General features: G+C 37.6%; 1 protein-coding gene across 1 annotated transcript in view; it reads left to right on the top strand.

Moving 5' to 3' along the window:
• LOC120421495 (uncharacterized) overlaps nt 1–22,010 on the top strand; it is a 117,711-nt gene that overhangs the window by 89,733 nt on the left and 5,968 nt on the right. The window contains exons 8-11 of the mRNA XM_039584713.2: nt 431–479; nt 20,396–20,686; nt 20,749–20,927; nt 21,001–21,204. Of these exons, the coding sequence (XP_039440647.1) occupies nt 431–479; nt 20,396–20,686; nt 20,749–20,927; nt 21,001–21,204 (723 nt within the window). The remainder of the gene's footprint in view (nt 1–430; nt 480–20,395; nt 20,687–20,748; nt 20,928–21,000; nt 21,205–22,010) is intronic.

Raw genomic sequence — 22,010 nt, 5'->3', positions numbered from 1 at the left:
AGCAACAGGTGCACGCCGCCCAGGTGTACCTGAGCTCAAACCGGAACAGCTTCGTGCTTCATCCCCACGAGAGTGGTTCCGGTGCCACCGCCGCCTCCACCGCTCGGGAACAGTACAAAGCGGCACGATCCGTCAGCAATCCTGCCTCGCCCTCGCAACCGCCATGTCCGCTGTCCAGTTCCTTACCCTGCGGTGGCAACAACTTGAAGTACCACCACCACGGAAGCAGCAGGTCTTCTCCGTCGTGGTACGCCAAGTTTAGCTACTCGCTGCGGAAGAACATGTTCCGGCGATCGACCACCTCAATCAACAATAACGTAAATTGCATTTATTTTTAACTTCTGAGCGCCACAACATAAACTTTAATTTGCCACAACCCACCTTGTTATGACCCCATCAACTTACATTTTTATTTTTATTTTCTTCACAGCTCCCCGTCGCAGATCCCTTCCTGGAGAAAGTCAGCTTATCTGATTTGGGTAAGTGTGATTGGGTTGACATTTTTCGGCGCCACCGTTAAAAAGATTATCTGCACCGTCCCTCAATGCCAACGTTACAGATCTTGTTACGAATAATTTCCTTAAATATTTTCTCGTTTATGGGGTGAAGATTCTAATGTCAACTGTGTGAAAAAAACGAAATCGATTTTTAATAAGATCTTTAAAATAAGGTAAATGCTAATTTTATTTTAAATTTTAATTCCTCCTTTTTTTAAATAAGGAGCGAACTAAGCTAAACTATATTAGACCGATTCTTCGGCTCCTTTTAAAAAAAATCCCAAGTTTTTTTCAGCGTTTTGGTTGTAATGGCAAAATAAAAGAAGAAACCCCCCAATGTTTTTACATATTTGGAAAGATAATTGATTTTCCTACAAAGAAATGGTATGTAGAATAAACAATATTGTACCTGTGCTTCCCCAGAAATGAAAATGTAGCGTGACGGGACAACATCGTAAAACTGGACTTTCAAAAGGCACACTACAATAATCGCTACAGTTTTGCCAGTTTGATTTTTAAAAACTTTTGGCTCTTCTACACATTATCACAAATTAAAAAACGAATCTTTTGCTCCCTGAACTGAACGAATTGGTTGAAATTTGAGTTTTTGCCAGCCATTTCTTTCCGTGACGGGACAACGAAAGGAGCAGATTTTTGTAAAAACTCCTCTCCCATTCGATGGCTTGCAGACAATATTTGGTCAATATTTTTGGTGTTTAAGGTAAGAAAACGCATTTAATAAACATTGCAATTTTTGAATCATAATAAAAATGATTTTTTTCATTTAAAAAATCGTATTGAAAATTGAAAAAAGTGACTTTTTGGTGTAGCTTCGCTAAGAATCGGTCATTAAACTATTCAGAATACATTGCATAGCATTGATTTTTTTTGGTTTTTCGGTCGATATAAACGCTTAACCCTCAACAACCCAACCCCGCCTTTAGACGGGCTTCGATTTAAAAAATCGCAAAAAAAACATTTTTCAACCAATTTTTGATCTTTAAAAAGCATTGGAAAGAAGAATTCTTTATGGGTTGGAAGTTTGACTTGTTTTATGTGACTTTGCCAATGTTTTGAAAAATATTTTTTTTAGGGGTCAACTTTGGCTGTTGTTTTTACTAAAATGTTCTATATTTTAAGTAAAAACAAGTATGCAGTAATTTTTCTAGTGACCCAGACTATGCCTCTACGCATTTATTTACAATTTAAATGATAATGGTGCCATTTTATAGGAGAAAATGTGAAAAACAAGCAAAAACTTGAAAAAGTGACTGTAAAAACATGAACAAATTAGATAGGCTAAATGTAATGATAGGAGGTGGTAGAATAGGCCAAATACTATCAAAAACAAACATAAACTAAACAAGACAAATGCAAATTAATATATTAAAAATGAAATAAGAAAAACATAAAACAAGAGAAGTCAAGTTCTTGTAGAACAAAAGTTGCTCAAAATGACCTCCTGAACACGGGAAAAATAAAAACTTTCGAAATAAAAATTTGGGCAGTAGAGGGTTAAGGCATTTTAGAGCTGATTTTATTTTTTCGGAAAAAAGATGTGAAACTTCTGAATGAATAAAGCATTTTGAGATAGTTTTAGTGCTTATCGGTAGTATTAAATTTTAATTTCAATTCTTAACCTAGCGTGCTGCATGTTTTCTTAAAAGTATGTATTCTAAAGAATTAATAGACAAAATTCGAGCTATGTATTAGTTTTTGGCTTGGAATGAACTAAAAATTAATTCTGTCGGTAGGAAAGGCTTATTGGAACCCAACTCTAATGGTTCATGACGAAATAAACAGCTAATACCGTTTAATTTCAAAAAAAATATATTCAAATTTGTCTATAGACAAAAAAAAATATTTCAAAAACAATAGCTGCTTTTCTAATTTAATTTGTTGAGTTATTTTTTTACCGAAAAAATAATTTAAAAAAACATAATCAAATGTACACCATGAGTTTTTGGATTGTTTCTAAAATAATAAGCGTGGTTTGTGATCGGTTTGAATTTTTTCTCATAGCTTTTTCAATTTCCTGTAAAATAAATAAATACATATTTTTAAAACCTCAGTTTTTTTGCAAAAGCCTCCAATACCCATATTTCCCTTTTGTCAAAAGTTAGGGAATTTCATGAAATATCAGTCTACGGTATGGCCAATCGCAGTTTTTCTCATAGTTTTACGATTTTTCTATAACAAACATTCAACACCGTTAATTTTTGCCATGTAGACAGACAAGACTTCACTCAAAAAGTGAAGTTTAGGCTCAATTTAGACAAATTCGGAATCCTCGGGAAATTCCACTAGGGTTTGGCGTGGTGGAGTTGCAGTAAATTTGATTTGAAAAATAATTTTATAAAACATTTCTTTTATAAAAATTAGAAAGTTATTCATTCTGTGATCCGTTTCACCCCTAACCCGAGAAATTGTTCAAAAATATTTCAATTCATTCTAAACGGAAATTGGATGAATCAAATTAGTAATTTTAAAACAATAAGCTACTTTTTTACAATTTGATTATTCAAATATATGCCCTAAATTAGACGAAAACTCGAGCATCCCAAGCCTAGTTCATTTTTTCATAGGCTTTGAAAGTCACTTCAGTTGTTGGCATTTTTAATGCATATGAGCCATTTTTCCGATCATTGTCGATAGCATTGACGTGTGGACCATCACTTTCAAATTGAATCTCCTTCATAATCCTTCATATCTTTGAATCACGCAAAAAGTCTCACGCAATTTGCTAATCAGTAGGTAAATATCTCTCAAGGTCAACCGGCTGATTAGAACTTATCAAATCAGTTTTACGTACTTTCCCAAATCAAACAACCCCCCGCTAAGTAAAGCAATCCTCGTTCGTCACATTGCTGGTCCAATGTTTAAGTTTCATATTCCGACGCTGCACTTTCGTGATTTTACCAATCTACATCCAATTATACCGCAATTATGGCGGCTTCTCATACATTGTCCGTCATCTGCTGACGCATGCGCACTAACTGAACATCCACCAACTCACGTTTACTAGCAGGTCCGCTTGTACTAAACATCTATATATCCTCTATTTGTCTACTACTGAACCGATCTCAATTTTCACACCCCGATCGTGGCGTCTTCCGCGATGCCAAACCAAACCAAAGTACGTCACAAACAAAAAGTCTGTGACGTCACATCCCACTGCGCATGCACCACCCGACAAGGTGACCACTGGTCACCCGGATGAACACTCACGAACTTGACCGTCCGAGCTGCTCTCACATCTGTCACGGCCTGCTTCTGTTCGTGTCGTGACGATCACGGCCGTCGATCGATCGACCAAGCTAGAGCCAGGAGAGATTCTGCACCGCCTGCTCCGTTCAGTTCAGAATCTAGCTCGCGGCAAACCAAACGCCTCGGTCGCTCGGAAGATCTGTGCGAATGCCCCGGAAGATTGTACTCTAGAAGTTGGCAGTGAATCCCGGAATTCCGCAGTTGTCTCGCGCGCGTTCGTGTAAATAACCCTCGAGTGTCCCTACCGCGTGAAAAGCGTTGCGTACCGAACAGATTGTCTTCTTGTAAATATAGAGTCAGAGTACAGTGGAGTTGTTATGTGAAACTTTGTGGCCTTGCCGAGAATACCCACCGCGTTCTGTGTGCTAACTGCTGATCTAACCCCAATTGGCCCCCTTCCTCCACCTCTGTTGACCCCCCACGCAGTTCACATCTGTTTGTAGTGAAGATTGTGCAACTATCGATCGCGCTTTTCCTGGATGTTTGGAAATGCTTTCAACGGTTCCATGAGTTGGCTACACAGGAAGATTCGGCGGCCACCTAAAATTAAGTCATTCCTGCGGCTATTCTTAAACGGATAGCACACCCCCGCCTCCTTCGATCGCCGTCATCCGTCAAAACGGCGGCGCGACCACGATGGCGCTTGTTCTGGGTCGCGACATCTGGTCATCAAGCCGAAATGCTTCTTCTTTTTGGCAGTTTTGGCGAGGTGACGACGACGCCGGAACATTCCACAACAACTGACGCTCGACATTTTTCCGACGACCAGTTGTACACCAGTTTTAGCCAACTGGTGATCGTGGCCTTTCAGGGAATATTTTTAAAATAATCCAAACTCATCTCAAGATCAGTGCCACGGCTGCCTGCTGGTGTCCTGCGGGCGTTAATTGGGACTAATTTTACCCCCCGAGTCCTGAGACACAAAGCGCGCTTGTTTTGGCCTGGCATCGGGTTCGGGTTGGGTGCCAAATAGCTTCCCGACGATCTCGATCTTGATTGATTCCGACAGCTGTTATTGTTTGTGTTGTGTGCCGGGTCGGCTCGCGGGGTTCAATCGTACAGCAAGTGAACCGAATCGCTGTAGACAAGAATTGGATGTGACACCTAATAGTGAGTAATTGCCAGCGTCGTCGCTAGTTAGAGCTTTGGTGGCCACCGGGACGCGCAATTTGGCAATCGGCGATGATTGCGATTGATTGGAAGTGAAACGGCAAAAGATTTGGCTGCTGTTTGGGATCAAATTGTGATGATACCCGATGAAGGGTGCTTGAATACACGAAGACGCCAAAAGCTTTTTTTTATTTTATAAAAAATTTTGTTAGCTTTTATATTAACATTTTAGGTACCAAAATCTATCAAAACATATCAATTACAAAATATTAGAAATTTTAGAATTTGATGTTAAAAATATAACCATATAATACATAGTATTTTTCTCTCTCGGAAAAGAATGAAAACAAAATGTGGCAAATAATCACATACTACTGGATCAAAACCACGTAATTTGTAAATTGAAGTTTGTATAGGATATATTTTCAAAGGTTTAATGTGGTTTATGGATTTTAGACTGATTTGAAATCATTTAATAATATGGAATCCTTTCAAAATATTCTTATAATTCACTAATTTAATAATGTTATTAATAAATATTGTAAATTGACTGATTTCTATAAAAATACTTAAACAAGTCATTTTGCATGTTTTGTTGTGAGATTTCATAGTTTTAATGAAATATGGTCGCAATAATATGAAATTAACACAGCCAATCAATTGCCATTTAAAACCTATGATACATGAACTTTTGTTTCATTTTTAACATAGATTTGGTCTGCTTTCAAATTCTAAGAATATTGATGATATTTTTGATTATTTTTAGTGAAGTCCATTTTATTTTTGATTTCGCAAAGTTTTATCCATTTTTTTATTTTGGATGTTGTCGGTGACAAACTAACAAAGTTTATCATTAAAGTAATTGTTACAAAATATCAATTAAAAAGGGTCTTAAAATGCAAAATACACAGTGGCAAATGTTTTGCAATCTTTAGTTTAAAAAAAAACTTCTCAATTTCAAAGAAATTTGCATGAAATGAATTTTAAATATTTAAAATAACATTTGACTGCATGGTTTTTTTTATAGATTGAGCTTATTTTATAATGTTGGTATATCAGAGATTTTATGAAAAACGCAAAAAAAAATCGTTAACACTGAGATTTGTGAAAACTTCTAATTGCTTTTTTTTACTAAAAGTTAGATTCCCAAAATACATATTTTTTATTTTCGGTTTTTTTTATATGTTTTATTGGACTCAAAAAGACATCTTTTGAGTCATAGTGCAGATGATGCAAAATCTGGTTCTAAAGGTACGATTTAAAAAAAAAACATCTAAAATGTGGTAAAAAATTTCGAATATACTTTACCGAATTTTTGATAAAGTGCACCGTTTTCGAGTTAAAGGCATTTTAAGGTTTCGTTTTGCGGATATTTGCACGGTTTTCGGTTTTTAAGAATACTATATGATGGAAAGCCACACATTTTTGAAAGCTTAGAAAATTTCCTAAAAATTCTCTCTGAGAGGTTGAAAATTGGACAATTAGTTTCTGAGAGAAAATGAGTTTTTTTTGGTGTCACCTAATTAGCCAGTAATTTTCAACTGATGATATCTCAAAAACTATTGATTCGATTTTCAATGTTAAACAATGAAACTTTTGTAAAAAATCAAAATTTTAAAATGTGGCCTGAAATATAAAATTAGGAAAATGATATATTTGAACACCTTTTCAAAAGTTATGCTTGATTTTATAATTTTAAATCAGCCCATTGCTAATATTTTTCAAAGATTGCGTCGCCATCGAACAAATTTTTTTTTAAATGTCGTCAGTTAAAAAATATGTTGCCACTTAGAAATGCTCATTTTCGGTGATTCGAACTCTTTGTGAGGCTGTATTTCAGAAGTATCATTAGAATGCATTGAAACGAAAAGAAATCGAAATCTTTTACCCAAAAGTGGCTGTAACTTGAGAACGGTATAAATTTTATCAACAAAAAAAAATCGTAAATAGGTATTTGATTTGACAATCAAAAATGATTTAAATTAAATAATTTGCTACCCATTTTTTCAATCATAACCTGCAACTTTGCCCAAGACACCAAATCAGAAAGTTCCTGCAGGATTTCATACATTTACGTACCCATTTTATATGACCAGCCTCCAAAAAATGTATGGAGACTCGTTACATGATGCAAAATGACTTTTTTCCACATAGGAAATGCAAGGCCGAAGTAACGTCCAATTAAAAAAAATGCAAAGAAATCTGATTTGCGGAAGAAGGTTCTCTAATTTTTATATTGAAATTTGTTTTTTTTTTTTCTCTCTCTTTTCGAATGATTTTAAATTGTTAGCATTTTTTTATGTTAAGGCAATTGGATGGTTTAACAATTTTGATATTTTTTTACATAAATAAATGTTTTTCTACGTGGGTAATTCTCCGCCAACTCACACAGCAGTTGCCCCGACCCCTCTTCGATTTGCGTGAAACTTTGTCCTAAGGGGTAACTTTTGTCCCTGATCACGAATCCGAGGTCCGTTTTTTGATATCTCGTGACGGAGGGGCGGTACGACCCCTTACATTTTTGAACATGCGAAAAAAGAGGTGTTTTTCAATAATTTGCAGCCTGAAACGGTGATGAGATAGAAATTTGGTGTCAAAGAGACTTTTATGTAAAATTAGACACCCGATTTGATGGCGTACTCAGAATTCCGAAAAAACGTATTTTTCATCGAAAAAAACACTAAAAAAGTTTTAAAAATTCTCCCATTTTCCGTTACTCGACTGTAAATTTTTTTGGAACATGTCATTTTATGGGAAATTAAATGTACTTTTCGAATCTACATTGACCCAGAAGGGTCATTTTTTCATTTAGAACAATTTTTTTCATTTTAAAGTGTCGTGTTTTTTCTAACTTTGCAGAGTTATTTTTTAGAGTGTAACAATGTTGAACAAAGTTGTAGAGCAGACAATTACAAAAATTTTGATATATAGACATAAGGGGTTTGCTTATAAACATCACGAGTTATCGCGATTTTACGAAAAAAAAGTTTTGAAAAAGTTGGTCGTCATCGATCATGGCCGTTCATGGTCACCCGCGACAGACACGGACGACGAAACAAAGAGAAACGCAAAAAGTAACTTTTTCAAAACTTTTTTTCGTAAAATCGCGATAACTCGTGATGTTTATAAGCAAACCCCTTATGTCTATATATCAAAATTTTTTGTAATTGTCTGCTTTACAACTTTGTAGAACATTGTTACACTCTAAAAAATAACCCGGCAAAGTTAGAAAAAACACGAAATTTTAAAATGAAAAATTTTGTTCTAAATGAAAAAATGACCCTTCTGGGTCAATGTAGATTCGAAAAGTACATTTAATTTCCCATAAAATGACATGTTCCAAAAATTTTTTCCTTCAAGTAACGGAAAATGGGAGAATTTTTAAAACTTTTTTAGTGTTTTTTTCGATGAAAAATAAGTTTTTTCGAAATTCTGAGTAGGCCATCAAATCGGGCGTCTAATTTCACATAAAAGTCCCTTTGACACCAAATTTCTATCTCATCACCGTTTCAGGCTGCAAATTATTGAAAAACACCTCTTTTTTCGCATGTTCAAAAATGGAAGGGGTCGTACCGCCCCTCCGTCACGAGATATCAAAAAACGGACCTCGGATTCGTGATCAGCGACAAAAGTTACCCCTTAGGACAAAGTTTCACGCAAATCGAAGAGGGGTCGGGGCAACTTTTCCCGATTTCGTGTGAGTTGGTATAGAATTACCCACGTACTTAAATTGAAACCTGTAGAAATTGAATTTGGACAAAAATAAATATTCCTATACGATTCATAAATAAATTTTGCAGAATGGCGATTGCGTAAAGCAAACACGACGGTCACAGTATGTCTCCACGCCATTGACAGGTGTACACAACTGCAACAATACAGAGCGGTTAAAAATATCGCGGGGACAAAATTTGCAACTTTAGGTCTTTCTTAAAAATATCCTTTTGTTCCAAATTTGAACACGCACATGAGCAATTCTCTACAAAACCGGCCGATTTCGACCATTTTTATTTTTTGTATTTTTTTATTTGGCTCAAACTTTGTGGGGGCCTTCCCCATGACCAAAGAAGCCATTTTGCATCATTAGTTTGTCCATATAAATTTCCATACAAATTTGGCAGCTGTTCATACAAAAATGGTACGTAAATATTCGAAAATCCGTAACTTTTGAAGGAATTTTTTGATCAATTTGGTGTCTTCGGCAAAGTTGTAGGTATTGTTAAGGACTATTTAGAAAAAAATAGGTACACGGAAAAAAAATTTCCCGATTTTTTTATTAACTTTTTTTTCACAAAAACTCAAATTCCCAAAATACGTATTTTTTGATTTTCGAGATTTTTTGATATGTTTTAGGGGACAAAAATCCGCAACTTTTGAGCTATAGAGAAACATGGTCAAAAAATCTGCCGCCGAGTTATGATTTTTTGAAAAACTGGTAATTTTTGGAAAAATATAAATTTCATACATAAAATTTTTTTGACCTCATTTTTTTATGCAAAATTGAATTTGCAATCGAAAATTACTTTACAGATTTTTTGATAAAGGGCCCCGTTTTCAAGTTATAGCCACCGAAAGTTTGATTTCAGCGAAATATTTGCAGTTTTTCGATTTTTAAAAATAGTGACCATGAGTGACCATTTCTGAAAATATTTTTTTTGAAAAGTTCAGAAAATTTGCTATAAAATTGTCTAAGAGACATTGAAGATTGGACCTCTGGTTGTTGAGATACAGCGGCTTAAAGAAAAAGAAACACGAAAATTGAAGTTTTCTAAGTCTCACCCAAACAGCCCACCATTTTCTAATGACGATATCTCAGCAATTAATGGTTCAATTTTCAATGTTGATACATGAAACATTCGTGAAATTTTCCGATCTTTTCGAAAAAAATATTTTGAAAAAAATTAAATCAAGACTAACATTTTAAAAGGGCCAAACATTGAATATTATGCCCATTTAAAATGTTAGACTTGATTTAATTTTTTTCAAAATATTTTTTTCGAAGAGATCGGAAAATTTCACGAATGTTTCATGTATTAACATTGAAAATTGAACCATTAATTGCTGAGATATCGTCATTAGAAAATGGTGGGCTGTTTGGGTGAGACTTAGAAAACTTCAATTTTCGTGTTTCTTTTTCTTTAAGCCGCTGTATCTCAACAACCAGAGGTCCAATCTTCAATGTCTCTTAGACAATTTTATAGCAAATTTTCTGAACTTTTCAAAAAAAATATTTTTAGAAATGGTCACTCATGGTCACTATTTTTAAAAATCGCAAAACTGCAAATATTTCGCTGAAATCAAACTTTCGGTGGCTATATCTTGAAAACGGGGCCCTTTATCAAAAAATCTGTAAAGTAATTTTCGATTGCAAATTCAATTTTGCATAAAAAAATGAGGTCAAAAAAATTGTATGTATGAAATTTCGATTTTTTCCAAAAATCACCAGTTTTTCAAAAAATCATAACTCGGCGGCAGATTTTTTGACCATGTTTCTCTATAGCTCAAAAGTTGCGGATTTTTGTCCCCTAAAACATATCAAAAAATCTCGAAAATCAAAAAATACATATTTTGGGAATTTGAGTTTTTGTGAAAAAAAAGTTAATAAAAAAATCGGGAAATTTTTTTTTCCGTGTACCTATTTTTTTCTAAATAGTCCTCAACAATACCTATAACTTTGCCGAAGACACCAAATTGATCAAAAAATTCCTTCAAAAGTTACAGATTTTCGAATATTTACGTACCATTTTTGTATGAACAGCTGCCAAATTTGTATGGAAATTTATATGGACAAACTAATGATGCAAAATGGCTTCTTTGGTCATAGGGAAGGCCCCCACAAAGTTTGAGCCAAATCAAAAAATACAAATAAAATCCATTTCCGGTTTTGGTAGAGAATTGCTCACATGCCCCTTCCCGCGTTTATCGTCACAACTCAAATCCCGACATATGTCATCTTTCGGTCCTCGTCGTCGTCGCCGCATTGGCGCACTTTCGCTCCAGATACACGGCTTTCGCTTATCAACATTATCAGTGGTGATGATTAGATTAGACCAGCCCCAATGGGATTTGCTTCGTCTGGGTCTCTCCAGGAATCTTGCATGCATGATTGATCGATCGATAATGCTAATGCTATTGGAATTAATTTTCCTCGTGAAACAAAGCATTTTCTTCGCAGGCAGATGTTTACTGTTTGATGCTTTGGTGGTGATTCAAACCGAAAACGCTTTTCGCCAGCTGATTTCGGGCAGACGCTACAAGAGTGAAGAATTCACATTTAATTGGCACTAGAGATGGGCCAAAAATAGAATGGCGTCGTCGTCCGCCACCGAAAGTTACTAAGGGGGGAAACACGGTGACTTGACATAACTTTTAATTGTTCGTAGAACATTTTTGTGCGTTTTGGCGGAAAGGTCCACATCCGTCGTCCATTTGGTCACGGCCACGATGTTCGGGATGCTATAATGGAGGAAAGCATTTCGCAGCCCAAAACCGCGATCGATAGAAGCATAACACGGTGTTCCTTAAATGTGACTGAAAGAATCCAACTTGTTATCCTAGTTTGAACAAACAAAAAACATTTAGATAACGAAGAACACCCACAGCAGCCCCACCAAGAGGAAAGAGCTCTCAATCTAGTAGTGAAGCGCTTCCATGTAAGGACGGAGAGAATAATGCGCGAAACAGTTGCGAGCATTTTGCTCTCAAGTTCATCCGAGTGCATTATCCTTTCAACCTATCAATCCAAATTGAAAGCATGCTACTCTCAAACCGTCTGCTGTGGGTGTACTCATGTGAAAAAAAGGAAAACAACCATGAAACCGACTAATCTCGCACCATTTCTCCTCGTTGATGTGTTTCTCACGCGTAGTATTTCATTTCGTGTTTAGAACATTGTAGCCCTAAAATGACTAACGAGAAGGGATGCAGCAAGTGCAGCAGTTGCAGCAGCTGCTGCAGTGCATGTCATCACTATTGTCCACCGTCGGCGTCGGATGTCAGCGATGGAAGCGGCGTCAGCAGCAGTGACCACATTGGCTACTATTTTGGCACTACCAGTAGTAAATTTAGCGTCCCGAGAACTGCCAGCGGCACCAGCAACACTAGTAGTAGTAGTACTCTTAGTAGTAGTGACAGTTGCAGCACTTGTTGCCTTCAGTGTAGCCGAGTTTCGTCAACGACCACCACCACGTCCACGAGTGGCGCCGGCGGCGGCTGTGGCCCCTCCAAACCCTCCGACAGCATCAAGCGAAAAATCTGAAAGTATTCTCGCTGAGTCCTACGTGCACTGTTAACACTCTATAGGAAAACATTCGGAAATATAGCACTGCAACAATGTTAGATTGCTTTGAAGTTTAGTTTAAAAATAATGCAATAAAAATTAACGGCTCATAAACCAGAAAAAAAGTTTAAACTTCAGATTCAGATCCAGAAAATTGATTTAAAAAAAATATTTTTGACGAATTTTCACATCAAAGCCCGTTCAGAGCTGGGGTTTTTATTTGCTGAACAAATTTTAATTTTGTTTTACGATTTTGGCAATGTTTTACCGATTTCAATAATTTTATTTACCGTCACCAGGACATACCCCTTTGTAAGAGAAGTCGTTTGGAACTCACCAATCCAGCTGAAATTTATTTAGGTTATTTGGACAAATATAACTAGCATCTGGACCAAATATTAGGTCAAATAAGGACATAGAATTCAAAAGTTTAAAAACGTCGAAAATTTAAAAATGGTATAACTTAGGCAAAATTCAATAAAATTTCAAAAGCTAAAAAAATCACGTTCAAAGGCTAAAAACATGCAAAAGAAAATGAGGAGTGATATATTCCAATTTGTTAAATCTTAAAGAAGTTATCAGCATTTTTGCGATAGAGCACAATTTTCAAACTCAAATTAAAAACTAACTTAATCCACCTATGTGGTTGGTGCCTTCCTCACTCTTTTCCGACAATGGGTGATATGTGATATGATGGGTTTGCACACAAATTTCGTCTAATTTCGTTAAGTTCCGGAATACAAATAACACATATATCACTCGGATGATGGATCCGGACATTGTTTACATACATTTAAGTGAGATCCGGCTACAAAAAAAGTACATAAATATCACTTAAGTGGTCAGAACTCGAGGCAGGGTTGCCAGATCTTCAATATTTTAGATTCTTTGGAAAGGTCTTTCGATTACCTTACCAACGATGGGTCGGATGATGGATCCGGACATTGTTTACATACATTTAAGTGAGATCCGGCTACAAAAAAAGTACATAAATATCACTTAAGTGGTCAGAACTCGAGACAGGGTTGCCAGATCTTCAATGTTTTAGATTCGTTGGAAAGGTCTTTCGATTACCTAACCAACGATGGGTCGGATGATGGATCCGGACATTGTTTACATACATTTAAATGAGATCCGGCTACAAAAAAGTACATAAATATCACTTAAGTGGTTATAACTCGAGACAGGGTTGCCAGATTACCAATGTTTTGGACTCGTTGGAAAAGTCTTTCAATTACCTAACTAACGATGTATAACATGATGATGTTTCGTTCAGTTTACTGCCATTTATTCAACTTCCGAAAATATGCGAAAACACATTTTTATACATAACTTTCGAACTACTTATCGAAACTTCAAACAATTCAATAGCACCGTATGGGACCCTAAACCAAGTCGAATGCTACTGGTTTGGTCAAAATCGGTTAAGCCAGTGCTAAGAAAACTGAGTGACATTATTGGTCACATACACACACATACACACACACACGGAGAAAAAAGAGTTCCCAAAATCGTGAACAAGCGTTCATGAAATTGGGAACCACGAACAAAGTGTTCCAATTCCATGGTACGATTTTCAAAAACGTACCATGGAATTTGAACACTTTGTTCGTGGTTCCCAATTTCATGAACGCTTGTTCACGATTTTGGGAACTCTTTTTTCTCCGTGCACATACCCACACACATACACACAGACATTTGTTCAGTTTTCAATTCTGAGTCGATATGTATACATCAAGGTGGGTTTTCGAGCTTTAAATATAAAGTTCAATTTTAGAGCAGGATTATAGCCTTACCTCAGTGAAGAAGGCAAAACGGTTCTATCCAAATATCAACTCGATTCGACCTAGAGACTGTGGAAGTTTTTTTTCGTTTGGCGGTGAAGGTGGTCCAAAAAAATGCGTTTTTAAACTATTTTCGCAAGAAAAAACAAATTTTTCAAAAAATCATCTTCGATTTAAACGAAAACCGAGATTATTGCCTGTTTTGATAGTATCAAAAGCCCCACCTAATTTAAGCTTAATAAGAAAATGTTGATTTCGAGTTTTGTGTACGTTTGAGGTGAAACAAAAAAATACTTGAATTTGTTAAATAAATGACCGATTTTTGCTATTTTGGTGATCGATTTAAATGTAGTTATATAAAAATCCGAAAAGGACATAATTTTTAAGTACAGAGTTAAAAAATTATCGTAATGTAATATGGGATGATGACAGGTTTTGTATCAATAAATGTGTGATTTTACATCAGGAAATGCTGGAACTTTTATCAGGTTTTGTTGAATCACAATACACACAATACATATTTTAGGAATTTTCAAACTTCTAAAATTCAACCTTTTTTACTGTGTGAAATTGCGAAACATTGAAATGCCATAAAATGTAACATTCTGAAACATGTTATGCTACTAAATAGCGAAAAGCATAAATATTTATTCGATTTCTTATGGTTTTTTTAAGCTTTCAAATATATTTTGTTATAATCTATTACAATTTATGATCAAACAATTTTCGTATTTTAAGTTTAAAATGAAAATAAAATTAATTAATTATTTTTATTTTGAAACAAAATTGTTATCATTACAAAATAACCATTCTTGGAAGTTGATGTTTTATGTAGCACTAAGAAATCATGCAAAATCAATTTAATTTTGATTAATAAAAAAGATTAAATTCTGTTAAGACGTCAACAATAATGATTCAACTTTACCGCTCGCTAGTTATAACTTATCATAAACTCAAATGATAAGCAGATTTTATAACAAATACTTTGTGTGACCGAAATGTAGAAATAATTGGAACGCTCCTTTATGGCACAATTTCCAGTTGAGTATTAAATATTAACCCTCTACTGCCCAAATTTTTTTTTGGATTTTTATTATTTTTCCTGTGTTCATGAGGTCATTTTGAGCAACTTTTGTTCTGCGAAAAACAGTACTTCTCTTGTTTTATGTTTTTCTTGTTTCATTTTTAGTAATTTAATTTGCATTTATCTTGTTTAGTTTATGTTTGTTTTTGGTAGTATTTGGCCTATTCTACCACCTCCTATCAATACATTTTGCCTATCTATTTTTTTCATGTCTTTACAGACACTTTTTCATTATTTTTTTGCTTGTTTTTCACATTTTCTGCTATAAAATTGCACCATTATCATTTAAATTGTAAATAAATGCGTAGAGGCATAGTCTGGGACACTTGAAAAAATTACTGCATACTTCTTTTTACTTAAAATGTAGGAAATGTTAGTATAAAACACAGCCAAAGTTGACCCCTTAAAAAAATTACATTTTTAAAAACATTGGCAAAGTCACATAAAACAAGTCAAACTTCCAACCCTAAAATTTTCCAAAATTTTAAAAGTTCTTCTTTCCAATGCTTTTTGAAGATCAAAAATTGGTTGAAAAATGGATTTTTGGCTATTTTTTAAATCGAATCCCGTCTGGGTTGTAGAGAGTTAAAGTTTAATTAGGTCATTGCAAATTTTATTTCAAGTTTTGTTTTGAGTTTATTCAATATTTCCCTAAAAAATCATTGACTGCAGCTGTCGTTTAAAAGAACAAACTTGTCAAATATATTAAACACTATTTAGACAAATGATGTATCGCATAATTATGTGTGCATTGTTAATCAAATAAAGACTTTTTATTCTTTTTATAAATTTTGAATTTTGGGGCCACAGACGAAAAAGTCTACAGAAAAAATAATCATAAATTTATTGATATAACACTAAGTCTGGAAGATATATAGAATTGATTTAATTTTCAAGTCGCTACTCAAAAAATCTGGCAGTGCCAGATTTGTATCTGGCAAGCTGGCAACCCTGGTCCTACTTTATCTCATTTAAAACATTGTGATTATTTATTAATTTAAATTTACTACTTCTGGGCTTTGTATTCGGAAACATCATTGCTCCAAAAGTGAATGACACCATTTAGGTTCTTAAATGTAGAGTAGTACGGGAAAAAAGTGCGCACGGGGCAAAGGTGCACACCGACCTTTTAAATACTTAATTTCATCCTAAAAAGCACGTATTTGGGGTCGATAATCAAAACCTCGGATATTCGAACCAGAAACCAGAGAGAAGGGATACACCAGGTAATAATTATTGATCAGCACGACTGAGTGCTTCTAGCAGATGCGGCGAGTGTAGCTGATGTAGGTAATCTCAAATACTTAAAACTTTAAAATTTGATATCTCTGGAACGAAACATATTCCTTTCTGTCGATAAGTGATTCTTATGTAAAATTGGCAGGGCAATACGATGGTGAGGTCAAATTAAAAAAATAAATAGGGCTGTTTTGAGATACGGCCATTTGAAGTTTTCAATTGCGCAATACAGATAGAAAAAATGTTTTAATCTAAATTTTGATCACGGAAATGGATTCTACGTCCAATTTCCTTCAAAATTGAGCTTAAGACCGACCCTCTAAGATTTGTGGTTCCTGAGCTATCGTCGTCAAAAATTGCCAAAAAGTTGATTTTTTGGGAGGGTACAAAAATGGAAGGGGGTGGCCCGATTTGGATGAAATTCGGGATTTTGGCATGTTTTGATAGTCTCAACAGCTCTGCCAAATTTAAGCATAATCGGAAATGGTAATTTTCATATTTGCATTTTTTCTTGCACACTTCAGGTGGAATGCGAAAATAGGAAGGTATTTTACCCTTAAAAAAATAACTTTAGTTATATAAATACTATTTTGTTTAAATAAGTTACTATACCATAAAATTATCTTCATTTGGGGTAAAAAACAACCCCCAATTGAAAACACGATGAAAAGTTAACTTTTACACAAAAATTAACTGAAAAATCACTTTGCCCCGCATAGTGCTTACTTTGCCCCACATACGGGGCAAAGGCGTGCACTTCATTTTTTAGAGCGATTGCCTGGTTCTCGATATGTAATACAGTTAAACCTCGCATATGCACCTCATATGGGGGTTTCTTATGCGAAGCACGCATATGCGAGGTACAGGGCTTATGGGATTTTGGCTATATGGGAGACATGGGCTATATTTTTATAAAAAATCAACTAAACTATACAAATTTATAATGTTTTGGAATCGTTATGAAGTCAGCTACACAGCTACACCAAATTTACATGGTTTACGATGTTCTAGATCATCCGAAACTTCGTCAAGTTAAGGCCTATGTGTTCAACGCCGTACAAGTATGAGGTAGGCGATTTGACTGTGGTTTTTGACCACAGATCATATCCGGATAGCCTCAGGGAGGTTCAGGGACTAGTCTACCGATATGTGGTGATGTTCTGGGTCTTCTATAGAGTCCCGGGAGTTACGACCGACGGGTCTACCGCCGTAACACGGCAGAGGTCGGTGTTTTTTGACCTCAGATCATATCCAGATAGCCTCAGGGAGGTTCAGGGACTAGTCTACAGGTATGTGGTGATGTTCTGGGTCTTCTTTAGAGTCCCAGGAGTTACGGTCCATGGGTCTACCACCGAAATAAGGCAGAGGTCACTGAATTTGATCTTAGATCATATCCGGATAGCCTCAGGACGGTTCAGGGACTAGTCTACCGATGTGTTATGATCTTTTGGGTCTTCTGTAGAGTCCCGGAAATAACGGCCCTGAGGCTATTCGGATATGATCTGAGATCAAAAACCACAGACCTATATCTTGTTACGGCGGTAGACCCATCGGCCGTAACTCCCGGGATCTTACAAAAGACCTATCACATCGGTAGACTAGCCCAGAACCTCCCTGAGGCTATCCGGATATGATCTGAGGTCAAAAACCTCCGACCTCTATCTTGTTACAGTGGTAGACCCAACGGCCGTAGCTCCCGAAATCTTACAAAAACCCAGAACATCACCACATATCGGTAGACTAGTTACGGCTGTAGACCCATTGACCGTTACTCCCGGGACTCTACAGAAGACCCAGAATATTACCACACATCGGTAGACAAGTCCCTGAACCACCCTGAGGCTATCTGAATATGATCTGAGGTCGAAAACTTCTAACCTCTATCTTGTTACGGTGGTAGACCCATCGGCCGTAACTCCCGGGACTTTACAGGAGACCCAAAACATCACCCCATATCGGTAGACTAGTCCCTGAACCTCGCTGAGGCTATCTGGATATAATCTAATGCCAAAAACAATCGACCTCTGCCTTATTACGGCGGTAGACCCTTCAGGCGTACCTCCCGGGACTCTACAGAAGACCCAGAACATTTCCACATACCGGTAGACTAGTCCCTGAACCTCCCTGAGGCTATCTGGATATGATCTGAGGTCAAAAAACACCAAACTCTGCCGTGTTACGGCGGTAGACCCTTCGGTCGTACCTCCCGGGACTCTACAGAAGACCCAGAACATCACCACATACCGGTAGACTAGTCCCTGAACCTCCCTGAGGCTATCCGGATATGATCTGAGGTCTAAAACTACCGACCTCTGCCGTGTTACGGCGGTAGACCCATCGGACGTACCTCCCGGGACTCTACAGAAGACCCAGAACATCACCACATATCGGTACACTAGTCCCTGAACCTCCCTGAGGCTATCTGGATATTATCTAAGGTCAAAAACCATCGACCTCTGCTTTGTTACGGCGGTAGACCCGTCGGTCGTAACTCCCGGGACTCTATAGAAGACCCAGAACATCTCCACATATCGGTAGACTAGTCCCTGAACCTCCCTGAGTCTATCTGGATATAATCTAAGGCCAAAAACCATCGACCTCTGCCTTATTACGGTGGTAGACCCTTCAGGCGTAGCTCTCGGGACTCCACAGAAGACCCAGAACATTTCCACATATCGGTAGACTAGTTCCTGAACCTCCCTGAGGCTATCTGGATATGATCTGAGGTCAAAAAACACCGACCTCTGCCGTGTTACGGCGGTAGACCCGTCGGTCGTAACTCCCGGGACTCTATAGAAGACCCAGAACATCACCACATATCGGTAGACTAGTCCCTGAACCTCCCTGAGGCTATCCGGATATGATCTGTGGTCAAAAACCACAGTCAAATCGCCTACCTCATACTTGTACGGCGTTGAACACATAGGCCTTAACTTGACGAAGTTTCGGATGATCTAGAACATCGTAAACCATGTAAATTTGGTGTAGCTGTGTAGCTGACTTCATAACGATTCCAAAACATTATAAATTTGTATAGTTTAGTTGATTTTTTATAAAAATATAGCCCATGTCTCCCATATAGCCAAAATCCCATAAGCCCTGTACCTCGCATATGCAACTCTTGCGACAAAACCGAATCAGGTGGAATGACTCGTATATGCAAAGTTGCATATGCGAGGCGCTCTTATACGAGGTTTAACTGTAGTTCCAGCTGTCAAAATGCTTATGCGCCCATTTCAAATGTTGCTCCAGTACTTAAAAGCGATATATCAACGTTCAACAACCATTTTATTCAATTAATCTTATACTTTTATTTAATTTTCTCCTAACTTTCACTCTTGGCGTTTTCTGAGTCCTCCCCCTTTTTTGTAGAGACTTTTTAATTCTTATCTAGTCGATTGCAGTGCTATATTTCGAGCGGCATGTCTTTAAAAAAACACACTGTTTGCACCACACCTAGGTCCTTTACACCTCCCATCAGGCGAACCTCCATACCGATCACATCCCTGTTTCAAAATTCAAAATTAAAAAGTTTCCCACAACATCCCCGCATAACATCCACCTCCCAAAACAAAAATGTTACCAAATGTGCCGCGATCGCTCCACTACGTGAAGGTATTCGAACGCAAGTCTTTATCTATCTCTCTTTGTCCACCTGCGGTTCCGTCGATTCACTGTCCCTGTCCCGTTCCGACCGCCACCACCACCCCCACAACCACCTCGGCGTTCCGACCCGCAGTGTGTTATGTGAATCCAAACTTTGAAAAGATTAGTACACGAAGGAACGCACCCCGCCCAAACTATGGCCAGGGGCCGGGTGGGCGTCAGCAGCAGCAGCTACGGTTCGGCCGGCAGCCATGGCCAACGTTGCATTTCTACTCCAACTACGCGGGCCGGTTGGTGCTGGGGGCGGGCGACCATGACTTCTTCAACACCGAAACGTACCCGCTGGAGAGCATCCGCGAGTTTGAGGCCATCTCCGGCGCCTGGAAGCAGCTGCTGGCCAACCTGCTGAAGAAAGGTCTTTGGGGAGGGACGGTGCAGATTTCTAGTTCTTTCTTTTCTTCCAGGGGGTCCATACTCCAAGCGATTCGAGTTGTTCTAACCTTGTTTCCGTCTTTTCGTCCCATTTCAGAAGAGGACGAGTCGCAGATCTTTGTCAAGTTCTTCCGATTCCACAAGTGCTATGACCTGGTGCCGACGTCGGCCAAGCTGGTCGTGTTCGACACCCAGCTGCTCGTCAAGAAGGCATTTTACGCGCTCGTCTACAACGGCGTCCGGGCGGCACCCCTCTGGGACTCCAAGCGGCAGGAGTTTATCGGCATGCTGACCATCACCGACTTCATCAAGATCCTCAAGATGTACTACAAGTCGCCGCACTCGTCGATGGACGAGCTCGAGGAGCACAAGCTGGAGACTTGGAGGAGTGAGTCCATTTTGAAAGCCATTCCCTTAGCCAGAACAATAACCTAACCATCCCACTTACAGGCGTCCTGCAGGAGGAGGTGAAGAAGCTAGTTAGTATCGGACCGGACGCATCGCTGTACGATGCCATCAAAACGCTTATCCACAATCGAATCCATCGGTTACCGGTGATTGATCCGCTAACCGGCAACGTATTGTACATATTAACTCACAAAAGAATACTTAGATTCCTGTTTTTATATGTAAGTTCTGGACCGCGATCCACCAACCCAGAGAATTCGTAAAGATTCTAAATTCACCTCAAATTCCTTTCAGATTAATGAGCTACCAAAACCGTCGTACATGCAGAAGACGCTCCGCGAGATCCGGATCGGCAGCTACGACAACATCGAGATCGCGACCGAGGACACCAGCATCATCACGGCGCTCGGCAAGTTCGTCGACCGGCGCGTGTCCGCCCTGCCGATGGTGGACGCTGAGGGCCGGCTGCGGGACATCTACGCCAAGTTCGATGTCATTGTGAGTATTTGCTGGGTGAAAATCCGTTTTGAATAAATTTTCAATTAATTCCAAATCTTATCAGATCAGATCCCTGGGCCTTGTAAAGTCAAGGGGCATGATTTGATCCTAGTGCATTAGTTAAAATTTGGGTATACATTCTTTTTTATAAGCACTATGGACACCACTTCATGCTACGAGAACTCGCTTTGTCGCAGCCCCAGGGCTTAAGCGTTGACCGATAAGCTGTCTTCGTGAACTAGGTAGTTCTCCGATAGTGAAAATATCACAACTGCACAAGACACCGCTGCTTCTGTGACTTTTTCACTATCACAATGTGGGATTTAGGTTGGGTCTTCTGGATAGTACAATTAATTTGTTGCTTAGCATTAGCATTTAAAATAAACCTGTATCCTTTCCAAATCTATTTGATGTTAAAGTTAGTTGCAATTGTTAAGTTAGAGTAATGCTGTCAATAAACTTTGATTGATGTAGAATACTAGGCATTCTTTTATGTCAAATTGTTCATAGAGTCTCGATCAATCAATAATGTAATGATATCGGACAAAATTCGTTGATCTGTTGAACTAACGGTTTTCGGATTATGGTTGTATCGACCATTGTTGCGAATCGAGGAACTACGGATCTTTTGACGTAAATGGTCATTTCTTTTTCAAATCGCGATTTCTATCCTATTTGTATATCAGTTCACAATTTTTATTGTTTTTTGATAGAAGTAGTATTACAACAGTCAAAGGAACGTTTAGTTTTGAACATTAAGTTTAGAGGATTTTAGATTAAAATTTATATTTTCAATCCAAAGTAGT

Source organism: Culex pipiens, chromosome 3, assembly GCF_016801865.2.
Source record: "Culex pipiens pallens isolate TS chromosome 3, TS_CPP_V2, whole genome shotgun sequence".
Taxonomy (NCBI): domain Eukaryota; kingdom Metazoa; phylum Arthropoda; class Insecta; order Diptera; family Culicidae; genus Culex; species Culex pipiens.
The sequence above is the reverse complement of the archived record's forward strand: the minus strand, read 5'-3'. Positions and strand labels throughout refer to the sequence as shown.